This window comes from Leptodactylus fuscus, unplaced genomic scaffold (genome assembly GCF_031893055.1).
Source record: "Leptodactylus fuscus isolate aLepFus1 unplaced genomic scaffold, aLepFus1.hap2 HAP2_SCAFFOLD_84, whole genome shotgun sequence".
Classification (NCBI taxonomy): Eukaryota; Metazoa; Chordata; class Amphibia; order Anura; family Leptodactylidae; genus Leptodactylus; species Leptodactylus fuscus.
Window position 1 is genome coordinate 286719 of NW_027440882.1, and position 14617 is coordinate 301335.

The window sequence follows — 14617 nt, forward strand, 5'->3', positions numbered from 1 at the left end:
TGTGTGAGGTGACTCCCGCTGCACCCCTGGGCGTAGACTTACATCACTTTGCATATCTCCTGCGCCCCCAGATGTGTGAGGTGACTCCCGCTGCACCCCTAGGCGTAGACTTACATCACTTTTCATATCTGCTGCGCCCCCAGATGTGTGAGGTGACTCCCGCTGCACCCCTGGGCGTAGACTTACATCACTTTGCATATCTCCTGCGCCCCCAGATGTGTGAGGTGACTCCCGCTGCACCCCTGGGCGTAGACTTACATCACTTTGCATATCTGCTGCGCCCCCAGATGTGTGAGGTGACTCCCGCTGCACCCCTGGGCGTAGACTTACATCACTTTGCATATCTCCTGCGCCCCCAGATGTGTGAGGTGACTCCCGCTGCACCCCTGGGCGTAGACTTACATCACTTTTCATATCTCCTGCGCCCCCAGATGTGTGAGGTGACTCCCGCTGCACCCCTGGGCGTAGACTTACATCACTTTGCATATCTCCCGCGCCCCAGATGTGTGAGGTGACTCCCGCTGCACCCCTGGGCGTAGACTTACATCACTTTTCATATCTCCTGCGCCCCCAGATGTGTGAGGTGACTCCCGCTGCACCCCTGGGCGTAGACTTACATCACTTTTCATATCTCCCGCGCCCCCAGATGTGTGAGGTGACTCCCGCTGCACCCCTGGGCGTAGACTTACATCACTTTTCATATCTCCTGCGCCCCCAGATGTGTGAGGTGACTCCCGCTGCACCCCTGGGTGTAGACTTACATCACTTTGCATATCTCCTGCGCCCCCAGATGTGTGAGGTGACTCCCGCTGCACCCCTGGGCGTAGACTTACATCACTTTTCATATCTCCTGTGCCCCCAGATGTGTGAGGTGACTCCCGCTGCACCCCTGGGCATAGACTTACATCACTTTTCATATCTCCTGCGCCCCCAGATGTGTGAGGTGACTCCCGCTGCACCCCTGGGCATAGACTTGCATCACTTTTCTAGTGTAAATGCTGATAATTTTGCCCTCAGAAGGAAACGTATAAGAAGTATTACAAGATGGATCCAAATGTACAAGGAAGTCCAAGACAAGGTAATGGCAATAAGGCAATCAGACTAGAGACCGGCACAAGACCAAGAGACAACAAAGAAAAAGTGCGGGTGTAGGAGAGAAGGGAGGCGGCACAAGTTTCTCAATGTACAAGAGATATCCCATTGATCCCAGATAGCATCAAAAGCAGATACAGTGTTGTGGAGGGAGTCTGTCAAGCAGCCCAGGTTAGAGACATCCTAGGAAGTAAGTCAGTGTCCACAGCCAGCGGAATGGTGGATTTCCATCTTAAAGCAATTCAAGTTTTATCTTGATCTACACCGCTCTCTACCTGTACTACATACATTATACCGCTCTCTACCTGTACTACATACATTATACCGCTCTCTACCTGTACTACATACATTATACCGCTCTCTACCTGTACTACATACATTATACCACTCTCTACCTGTACTACATACATTATACCGCTCTCTACCTGTACTACATACATTATACCGCTCTCTACCTGTACTACATACATTATACCGCTCTCTACCTGTACTACATACATTATACCGCTCTCTACCTGTACTACATACATTATACCGCTCTCTACCTGTACTGCATACATTATACCACTCTCTACCTGTATTGCATACATTATACCGCTCTCTACCTGTACTACATACATTATACCGCTCTCTACCTGTACTACATACATTATACCGCTCTCTACCTGTACTACATACATTATACCGCTCTCTACCTGTACTACATACATTATACCGCTCTCTACCTGTACTACATACATTATACCGCTCTCTACCTGTACTACATACATTATACCGCTCTCTACCTGTACTACATACATTATACCGCTCTCTACCTGTACTACATACATTATACCGCTCTCTACCTGTACTACATACATTATACCGCTCTCTACCTGTACTACATACATTATACCGCTCTCTACCTGTACTACATACATTATACCACTCTCTACCTGTACTACATACATTATACCGTTCTCTACCTGTACTACATACATTATACCGCTCTCTACCTGTACTACATACATTATACCACTCTCTACCTGTACTACATACATTATACCGCTCTCTACCTGTACTACATACATTATACCGCTCTCTACCTGTACTACATACATTATACCGCTCTCTACCTGTACTACATACATTATACCGCTCTCTACCTGTACTACATACATTATACCGCTCTCCACCTGTACTACATACATTATAACGCTCTCTACCTGTACTACATACATTATACTGCTCTCTACCTGTACTACATACATTATACCGCTCTCTACCTGTACTACATACATTATACCGCTCTCTACCTGTACTACATACATTATACCGCACTCTACCTGTACTACATACATTATACCGCTCTCTACCTGTACTACATACATTATACCGCTCTCTACCTGTACTACATACATTATACCGCTCTCTACCTGTACTGCATACATTATACCGCTCTCTACCTGTACTACATACATTATACCGCTCTCTACCTGTACTACATACATTATACCGCTCTCTACCTGTACTACATACATTATACCGCACTCTACCTGTACTACATACATTATACCGCTCTCTACCTGTACTACATACATTATACCGCTCTCTACCTGTACTACATACATTATACCGCTCTCTACCTGTACTACATACATTATACCGCTCTCTACCTGTACTACATACATTATACCGCTCTCTACCTGTATTGCATACATTATACCGCTCTCTACCTGTGCTGCATACATTATACCGCTCTCTACCTGTACTACATACATTATACCACTCTCTACCTGTACTGCATACATTATACCGCTCTCTACCTGTACTACATACATTATACCGCTCTCTACCTGTACTACATACATTATACCGCTCTCTACCTGTACTACATACATTATACCGCACTCTACCTGTACTACATACATTATACCGCTCTCTACCTGTACTGCATACATTATACCGCACTCTACCTGTACTACATACATTATACCGCTCTCTACCTGTACTACATACATTATACCGCTCTCTACCTGTACTACATACATTATACCGCTCTCTACCTGTACTACATACATTATACCGCTCTCTACCTGTACTACATACATTATACCGCTCTCTACCTGTACTACATACATTATACCGCTCTCTACCTGTACTACATACATTATACCGCTCTCTACCTGTACTACATACATTATACCGCTCTCTACCTGTACTACATACATTATACCGCTCTCTACCTGTACTACATACATTATACCGCTCTCTACCTGTACTACATACATTATACCGCTCTCTACCTGTACTACATACATTATACCGCTCTCTACCTGTACTACATACATTATACCGCTCTCTACCTGTACTACATACATTATACCGCTCTCTACCTGTACTACATACATTATACCGCTCTCTACCTGTACTACATACATTATACCGCTCTCTACCTGTACTACATACATTATACCACTCTCTACCTGTACTACATACATTATACCGCTCTCTACCTGTACTACATACATTATACCGCTCTCTACCTGTACTACATACATTATACCGCTCTCTACCTGTACTACATACATTATACAGCTCTCTACCTGTACTGCATACATTATACCGCTCTCTACCTGTGCTGCATACATTATACCGCTCTCTACCTGTACTACATACATTATACCGCTCTCTACCTGTACTACATACATTATACCACTCTCTACCTGTACTACATACATTATACCGCTCTCTACCTGTACTACATACATTATACCGCTCTCTACCTGTACTACATACATTATACCGCTCTCTACCTGTACTACATACATTATACAGCTCTCTACCTGTACTACATACATTATACCGCTCTCTACCTGTACTACATACATTATACCGCTCTCTACCTGTACTACATACATTATACCGCTCTCTACCTGTACTACATACATTATACCGCTCTCTACCTGTACTGCATACATTATACCGCTCGCTACCTGTACTGCATACATTATACCGCTCTCTACCTGTACTGCATACATTATACCGCTCTCTACCTGTACTGCATACATTATACCGCTCTCTACCTGTACTGCATACATTATACCGCTCTCTACCTGTACTACATACATTATACCGCTCTCTACCTGTACTACATACATTATACCGCTCTCTACCTGTACTGCATACATTATACCGCTCTCTACCTGTACTACATACATTATACCGCTCTCTACCTGTACTACATACATTATACAGCTCTCTACCTGTACTACATACATTATACCGCTCTCTACCTGTACTACATACATTATACCGCTCTCTACCTGTACTACATACATTATACCGCTCTCTACCTGTACTACATACATTATACCGCTCTCTACCTGTACTGCATACATTATACCGCTCTCTACCTGTACTGCATACATTATACCGCTCTCTACCTGTACTGCATACATTATACCGCTCTCTACCTGTACTACATACATTATACCGCTCTCTACCTGTACTACATACATTATACCGCTCTCTACCTGTACTACATACATTATACCGCTCTCTACCTGTACTACATACATTATACCGCTCTCTACCTGTACTACATACATTATACCGCTCTCTACCTGTACTACATACATTATACCGCTCTCTACCTGTACTACATACATTATACCGCTCTCTACCTGTACTACATACATTATACCGCTCTCTACCTGTACTACATACATTATACCGCTCTCTACCTGTACTACATACATTATACCGCTCTCTACCTGTACTACATACATTATACCGCTCTCTACCTGTACTACATACATTATACCGCTCTCTACCTGTACTACATACATTATACCGCTCTCTACCTGTACTACATACATTATACCGCTCTCTACCTGTACTACATACATTATACCGCTCTCTACCTGTACTGCATACATTATACCGCACTCTACCTGTACTACATACATTATACCGCTCTCTACCTGTACTACATACATTATACCGCTCTCTACCTGTACTACATACATTATACCGCTCTCTACCTGTACTACATACATTATACCACTCTCTACCTGTATTGCATACATTATACCGCTCTCTACCTGTACTACATACATTATACCGCTCTCCACCTGTACTACATACATTATACAGCTCTCTACCTGTACTACATACATTATACCGCTCTCTACCTGTACTACATACATTATACCGCTCTCTACCTGTACAACATACATTATACCGCTCTCTACCTGTACTACATACATTATACCGCTCTCTACCTGTACTACATACATTATACCGCTCTCTACCTGTACTACATACATTATACCGCTCTCTACCTGTACTACATACATTATACCGCTCTCTACCTGTACTACATACATTATACCGCTCTCTACCTGTACTACATACATTATACCGCTCTCTACCTGTACTACATACATTATACCGCTCTCTACCTGTACTACATACATTATACCGCTCTCTACCTGTACTACATACATTATACCACTCTCTACCTGTACTACATACATTATACCGCTCTCTACCTGTACTACATACATTATACCGCTCTCTACCTGTACTACATACATTATACCGCTCTCTACCTGTACTACATACATTATACCGCTCTCTACCTGTACTACATACATTATACCGCTCTCTACCTGTACTACATACATTATACCGCTCTCTACCTGTACTACATACATTATACCGCACTCTACCTGTACTACATACATTATACCGCTCTCTACCTGTACTACATACATTATACCGCTCTCCACCTGTACTACATACATTATACAGCTCTCTACCTGTACTACATACATTATACCGCTCTCTACCTGTACTACATACATTATACCGCTCTCTACCTGTACAACATACATTATACCGCTCTCTACCTGTACTACATACATTATACCGCTCTCTACCTGTACTACATACATTATACCGCTCTCTACCTGTACTACATACATTATACCGCTCTCTACCTGTACTACATACATTATACCGCTCTCTACCTGTACTACATACATTATACCGCTCTCTACCTGTACTACATACATTATACCACTCTCTACCTGTACTACATACATTATACCGCTCTCTACCTGTACTGCATGCACTATACCGTTCTCTAGTACTAGTACTCTGTACAGCTGTATAACATGCACTATACTGCTCTTTAGTTGTACAATATGCTCTATAGAACAGGAGTTACAATATGTCTGTGACAAATTGCTACAGTGAGGGGTGTAGACTTGTATACAGGAGCTGTGGTCATAGAGGGTCTGGACAAAGCTGACGCCTAGAAATTAGTCCTTCAGCAAGTCCATTCAACCCCCCTAACCCAAAAAACAAAAATCGTCACTGGGCAAAATACAAATCAAATCAAATCAAAAAGCTTTATTGGCACGTCCAAATAGGTATTTGGCATTGCCACAGCTAGTAAAGTGGGCGGTGGGGGGGGGGGAGTTGGATTCGGGTGGGTGAGTGGTGGGTATGGGGGGGTGGTTTGGGTTATAACAGTCCATGGAGTCTCATCTTCCTCTTCGTTGGTGACCGCTATATGGGGAGGTGGGTTGGAGTGGGGTGGGGCGGGTGTATTGGGATAAATATAACAGTCCTATGGAATCCTCCCTGCAGAACACTGGGGTGATGGGGGCTCAGCTCGGCTATGGAAGGGGTAAGTTTATGGGGTGAGTTTATGGGGTTAAATTTCTCCTACATCGCTCCTGATTCTTGGTCGTCCTGATCCACAACAATCATATTGGCAGTCATGGTGGTCCCTGGTGCCTGCGCTGATTAAAATACACCTCACTCTTCTCGTAACATACCGCCATCTCCGGAAAAAGTGCCAACCGCACAACTCCATATTATTAAAAGAAAACAAGAGAGTGAAGGGTCAAGGTGCATCCCCTGACAACTCCGCAGGTTCCTGACACCCACTCCTCCCTTCATTAACTGCAGATATTTGTACTGTACTTAGTAATGTCATACAATGTAAAGGTGCCCTATAATGTAATGGTATCATATAGTATATAGGTGCCCTATAATGTAATGGTGTCACGCAATGTAAAGGTGCCCTATAATGTAATAGTGTCTGTCACGGAGCGAAGGTATACGTCTTCCTCCGGATGGTCTTTTGAATCAACACGGACGCAAGAGGTCGGGAGACAACAGCAATTTATTGTAATCCACAAAGTTAGTAGCCGGCGGCGGTCACATCAACCGTAATAACAATAAGTCCACAGAAGTCACAATCCAATGATAGCTTTGGTTCCTTGGTCCTGTAACTAAATTCTGGCTCTCTGCAGAGCTGTGCACAGGCCGGCTAACACATACTAACTGCTAGCTATATACTATATACTAAACTGTTACTTCCTCTATCTGTGGGTGGGAAGGGCTGAGTCACAGATCCTTCCCCCCTCACCTATACCAAGGAGAGCAGACTCCCTGTCTACTATGGACAATGCACCATCCAACATCTTCTTGGAGACACCGATCAGATTATCTCCACCCATTGTCCTCACTGGTCCTCACTAGTTAGAGGTATTTGCATACAATGTGCTAACACACTAGACCCCAATCAGCCAACTACACATTGATGTATATAACAGGTTAGAGAATACATTCCACATGAAATATATATTACACATTGCCTATAGTATAGACTCTAACCATCCCGTGACAACCCCTCCCCCTGTCAAAACATGTGCATGACACAATTGGCCTACACAGGTAAATTGGGGAATGCACATCAGTCTCTATAGCTCATATGTCCTCCTGCCGGGATAACCCATCTGCGTTCTGGTGTTGGTTCCCTCGGCGGTACTGAATGGTAAAGTTGTAGGTTTGAAGGGCTGGCATCTGGCAGAAAATCCGGTCGATCCATGTTGGCGTCTCTCTGAGCTTGGCTTCGGGTCACTGCTCCCACAAAGTGGCACTGTAGATTTCCAACATCGTTGCCTAACAGAACATCGGCCGGCAGCCCGCTCATCACACCAATTGTGCATCGTTTTGGTCCATAACCATAGTCGAGTTCCACGGTAGCTTTAGGAATACGTCTTTGAGTACCCCCTGCCAACTTGATAGAAATGCCAGGGCCCTCCTCTAGGGCCTCGGGTCGCACAACTCGGGGGTCCGCTACCGTTAGGAAAGCTCCCGAGTCCCGGAATCCAACAACTGTTCGGCCATCCAGTAGGACCTCCTGCAAGTGCTTCCTCTGGAGGTTTGCGGGATGTGTGGCGGAAGGCTGAATCCCATAGACCCCTGGAGGTGGAACAGATGGGTCATTCATGGAGTCATCTGGAAATGGGGCCAAACTTTCTGTCCTAGGGGTGGTTCCCAGGTAGTGAATAGGCCGGGATGCCACGGTGGCCCGTGCCCCCATGTTAGCAGGGCAACTAGCTTGCAAATGTCCAGGCCGCCCGCACCCAAAACATCTGCGCTCTAGCATTCTTCCAGTGGGTCGTTGTCTAGGGACAGGGTTGTTCATAGCTGGAGGCCGATGGGCTGGGGCAGGGGTAGAGGGGGAATTGTAATCCTGAGGCCGGACACGAAAGGTGGGTGGCTGGCTGAAGGGTGTCTGGCGGACTGTGGTAGTTTTCCGCTCCTCTGCAAACAACCTCTTCCACTGCGGCTTGATGGTCAGGCCCTCATCTGCAAGAGAAGCAGCTTGCTCAACTGTGGCTGGGTTCCGTTCCAGCACCCACTCACGGATCTCAGCGGGGCACTGGGAAAAGAACTGTTCCTTAAGTATGACTTGGAGGATCTTATCGACTGTGACAGCCTCCTCTCCTTCTAGCCAGCGCTTGCATGCTTGCTTCAACTTGTGGGCGAACATGTGGAAGGAGCTTCCCCCATTGTAAGACAAAGAGCGGAACTGAACTCGGTAGGTCTCTGGAGTGACTGCATAATACTTCTGCACCGCTCTTTTAATGGCCTCATAGTCCCGCTGATCACTAGGGTCCATGGCTCTGAGAGCTTCCGCAGCCCCATCTCGTAGGTGCCCCACCAGATACCGGACCCAATCCTTCTCTGGGACTTCCATCAGGTGGCACTGGTGTTCGAAGTCCTGAAAATATCCATCAACATCCCCAGCCGCTTCATCAAAGGTCTTGAAGTGTTTATGGGAGACATATGGTGGTTCTCTCACTGTTGGGCTGGGGGTCGACGTTTGATTATAATTCCTCGTAGTTATCTCAGCCATTCGCCTTTCATGCGCCATTCTTTCCTTTTCATGCGCCATTCTCTGTTCCTCCTTCTCCGTTTCCTGAGCCCTCTGTAATGCTCTACTCCTTTGCTCTGCAGTTGCTCCTAGCCCCAGCACTGCCAATTCCTCCTCATACAAAACAACCCATCTGCTCTTTTGGGTCTGTACCTGCCACTCCCGTATCTCTCCACTCTCCTGGGGGCAGCCCTCCTCATGGTCGCTTTGCAGGGTCATCTCCTCCAGTGCCTCGATCAGTTGATCTTTCGTTCTTCCCTGGTAACTCAGGTTTAGTTCCCGGGCCCTTACTTGTAGACTTGCCATAGTCCAGTTCCTGTATTCTGAGGTTGTGGCTCCATTAATCGCTGAGCTGCTGTAGTCCATCTCGCTGTCCGCTGTTGATCCCACCGCTGCCAACCAGTTGTCACGGAGCGAAGGTATACGTCTTCCTCCGGATGGTCTTTTGAATCAACACGGACGCAAGAGGTCGGGAGACAACAGCAATTTATTGTAATCCACAAAGTTAGTAGCCGGCGGCGGTCACATCAACCGTAATAACAATAAGTCCACAGAAGTCACAATCCAATGATAGCTTTGGTTCCTTGGTCCTGTAACTAAATTCTGGCTCTCTGCAGAGCTGTGCACAGGCCGGCTAACACATACTAACTGCTAGCTATATACTATATACTAAAACTGTTACACCTATATCTGTGGGTGGGAAGGGCTGAGTCACAGATCCTTCCCCCCTCACCTATACCAAGGAGAGCAGACTCCCTGTCTACTATGGACAATGCACCATCCAACATCTTCTTGGAGACACCGATCAGATTATCTCCACCCATTGTCCTCACTGGTCCTCACTAGTTAGAGGTATTTGCATACAATGTGCTAACACACTAGACCCTAATCAGCCAACTACACATTGATGTATATAACAGGTTAGAGAATACATTCCACATGAAATATATATTACACATTGCCTATAGTATAGACTCTAACCATCCCGTGACAGTGTCATACAATGTAATGGTATCATATAGTATATAGGTGCCCTATAATGTAATGGTGTCACGCAATGTAAAGGTGCCCTATAATGTAATAGTGTCATACAATGTAATGGTGTCATCTGTGAGTTTGTGTGTTTGTGTGTTTGGATGTTTGTTACTCAATCACGCAAAACCCGCGCTACCGATTTGGCTGAAAGTTTCCACAAACATAGTCACTACACTCGATTGCGCAATAGGCTACTTTTCCTCACAATAGCGCACATACGTTTGTTCCAGGACCCCCACAAAACCCAAACTCACACCACCATCTCTGCAATCTCACACACTTTGGACCATAGCAAGCCACAAAATTCCTATTGCCCTCTGCAGCCTCGCCCCTAACCCCACACAATCACATATACATAGACTTTACCACTTTGCACCTCACCTTAACGATTCTCTAGGAGGCGCTCTTTAACGCTCCGGAGCAGCCATGTTTGCCGACCCCCACCGCTCTGACAATCCGCGACACCGCCCACCCATGTCAATACCCCTAGGCCGTCTAATAAATGCAAAAAAAAAGTTTAAAAAAAGTAAAAAAAAAATATAAAAAAAATAAAAAGGATTAAAAATTCAAATCCCCCCCTTTCCCTAGAACACATATAAAAGTAGTTAAATACTGTGAAACACATACATGTTAGGTATCCCCGCATCCGAAATCGCCCGCTCTACAAAGCTATACAAATATTTTGCCTGGACACTTAACGCCGTAGCCGCAAACATACTGAAAAGTCCAAAACCCCTGTTTTTTCACTATTTTCATTATCATACAAATATCAATCAAAAGTGATCAAACCAATAGTATTTCCCGAAAATGCAACAACTACAAACTACACCCGGCCCCGCAAAAAAAGACACCCCCCGACACAGACAAATAACAAAGTGACTGCTATCAGAATATGGAAACACACTACTGGCAGAAAATAACAAATCCTACAATGTCGTATATCGAGGTCTATTCACTTCAAATCCCTCTGTCCCAAAGACACTATGTACAGTTTATACCAACACCGTATATATAGCAGCTGAAATACAAATTACATCCAACACAAAAGTCTCAGGTATTCTCAGAATTACAGCAACAACAAGATACAAAGTTACATTTCATATCCCATACCTTATACACAGTACGAAAACCTTACCCGCGCCTGTATATACCCACTGCTACAATCACCGCAGACTAAGTCGCGGGTACCATATAACATATAGGTGCCCTATAATGTAATGGTGTCATATAGTATATAGGTGCCCTATAATGTAATGGTGTCATATAGTATATAGGTTCCCTATAATGTAATAGTGTCATATAGTATATAGGTGCCCTATAATGTAACGGTGTCATATAGTATGTAGGTGCCCTATAATGTAATGGTGTCATGCAATGTAAAGGTTCCCTATAATGTAATGGTATCATATAGTATATAGGTGCCCTATAATGTAACGGTGTCATATAGTATATAGGTGCCCTATAATGTAATGGTGTCATATAGTATATAGGTGGCCTATAATGTAATACTGTCATATAGTATGTAGGTGCCCTATAATGTAATGGTGTCATATAGTACATAGTTGCCCTATAATGTAACGGTGTCATGCAATGTAAAGGTGCCCTATAATGTAATGGTGTCATATAGTATATAGGTGCCCTATAATGTAACAGTGTCATATAGTATATAGGTGCCCTATAATGTAATACTGTCATATAGTATATAGGTGCCCTAGAATGTAATGGTGTCATATAGTATATAGGTGCCCTATAATGTAACAGTGTCATATAGTATATAGGTGCCCTATAATGTAATACTGTCATATAGTATATAGGTGCCCTATAATGTAATGGTGTCATATAGTATATAGGTGCCCTATAATGTAATGGTGTCATATAGTATATAGGTGCCCTATAATGTAACGGTGTCATATAGTATATATGTGCCCTATAATGTAACAGTGTCATATAGTATATAGGTGCCCTATAATGTAATGGTGTCATATAGTATATAGGTGGCCTATAATGTAATACTGTCATATAGTATATAGTTGCCCTATAACGTAATAGTGTCATGCAATGTAAAGGTGCCCTATAATGTAATGGTGTCATATAGTATATAGGTGCCCTATAATGTAACGGTGTCATATAGTATATAGGTGCCCTATAATGTAACGGTGTCATATAGTATATAGGTGCCCTATAATGTAATGGTGTCATATAGTATATAGGTGCCCTATAATATAAAGATGTCTTATACTGTAAAGGGGTCACATAATTTACAGGTGCCCTTTAAGTACAAATACTAAGTACAAATATCTGAGTTAATGAAGGGAGGAGTGGGTGTCAGGAACCTGCGGAGTTGTCGGGGGATGCACCTTGACCCTTCACTCTCTTGTTTTCTTTTAATAATATGGAGTTGTGCGGTTGGCACTTTTTCCGGAGATGGCGGTATGTTACGAGAAGAGTGAGGTGTATTTTAATCAGCGCAGGCACCAGGGACCACCATGACTGCCAATATGATTGTTGTGGATCAGGACGACCAAGAATCAGGAGCGATGTAGGAGAAATTTAACCCCATAAACTGACCCCCCAGTAGTGCCCCCCTAGGCAGCAGAACTTGTGGGTCACTAGATCTGCTCTAGGATTTTGGGTCACTAGATCTGGTATCTCATTGTGTTTCGCTGGATCTGATGTGGGGCCTTGGGCCTTGTCCTGAGCTCAGGATATTGTCATTTCATCCACAATGATAAATCTGATGATTCTGATATTGCCCTGTCGGGGGGGTCGGTGACCAGAACCAATTATAATGGGCATCTCTGTGCCCTCCTTTCTATACCCATCACTCCCAAGCGTCCTACTTATGTCCTGGTCCAATACAAGGTAACACGGGAAAATAACACACAATGTTATGGGGTAAAAAGGGTGAGGTAATAACAATGCCCCCGAGTACACACAGCGGATGATGGGAGTTGTCTTACCCGGAGCAGGAGGAGCAGACAGAGGAGCACAGGCGGCATTGAGCTGCAGGAAGGGAAATGTCAGCAGACAGACAATAGATGGACGGCCAGATGTGTGCGCCTGTCAGTCACAGTCACATGGGGGGGGCCGCAGGGATTAGCCCAATGTCACATACTACAGATGAAGCCTTATTATTCCAGCAGAAGCAGCAGCAGCAGCAGCAGCAGCCGGGGATGAATGTGCTGAAGCAGCTGCGCCCTCCCCCTATAGCATCAACATGAGGACCAGAATGGAGAAAGGACCTCCCTGGAATGACGTCATTCCCTGCCAGCCTCTGCACACACCACAATCTGACCCATCACTGTATACCAGCCTCTGCACACACCACAATCTGACCCATCACTGTATACCAGCCACTACACACACCACAATCTGACCCATCACTGTATACCAGCCTCTGCACACACCACAATCTGACCTATCACTGTATACCAGCCTCTGCACACACCACAATCTGACCCATCACTGTATACCAGCCTCTGCACACACCACAATCTGACCCATCACTGTATACCAGCCTCTGCACACACCACAATCTGACCCATCACTGTATACCAGCCTCTGCACACACCACAATCTGACCCATCACTGTATACCAGCCTCTGCACACACCACAATCTGACCCATCACTGTATACCAGCCACTGCACACACCACAATCTTACCCATCACTGTATACCAGCCACTACACACACCACAATCTGACCCATCACTGTATACCAGCCACTACACACACCACAATCTGACCCATCACTGTATACCAGCCACTACACACACCACAATCTGACCCATCACTGTATACCAGCCACTACACACACCACAATCTGACCCATCACTGTATACCAGCCTCTGCACACACCACAATCTGACCCATCACTGTATACCAGCCTCTGCACACACCACAATCTCACCCATCACTGTATACCAGCCACTGCACACCACAATCTGACCCATCACTGTATACCAGCCACTGCACACACCACAATCTCACCCATCACTGTATACCAGCCACTGCACACCACAATCTGACCCATCACTGTATACCAGCCACTACACACACCACAATCTGACCCATCACTGTATACCAGCCACTACACACACCACAATCTGACCCATCACTGTATACCAGCCACTACACACACCACAATCTGACCCATCACTGTATACCAGCCTCTGCACACACCACAATCTGACCCATCACTGTATACCAGCCTCTGCACACACCACAATCTGACCCATCACTGTATACCAGCCTCTGCACACACCA

The 14617-nt window shown here is 44.9% G+C and overlaps 1 protein-coding gene across 2 annotated transcripts in view; it reads right to left on the reverse strand.

The window, feature by feature from the left end:
* Positions 1-13424, reverse strand: part of PTPRO (protein tyrosine phosphatase receptor type O) — a 121805-nt gene extending 108381 nt beyond the window's left edge. For both annotated transcript variants that reach the window (XM_075262056.1, XM_075262055.1), the window contains exon 1: positions 13312-13424. In XM_075262056.1, coding sequence (XP_075118157.1) covers positions 13312-13350 — 39 coding nt within the window. In that variant the 5' untranslated portion in view covers positions 13351-13424. The remainder of the gene's footprint in view (positions 1-13311) is intronic.
* Between the last annotated feature and the right edge of the window lie 1193 nt (positions 13425-14617).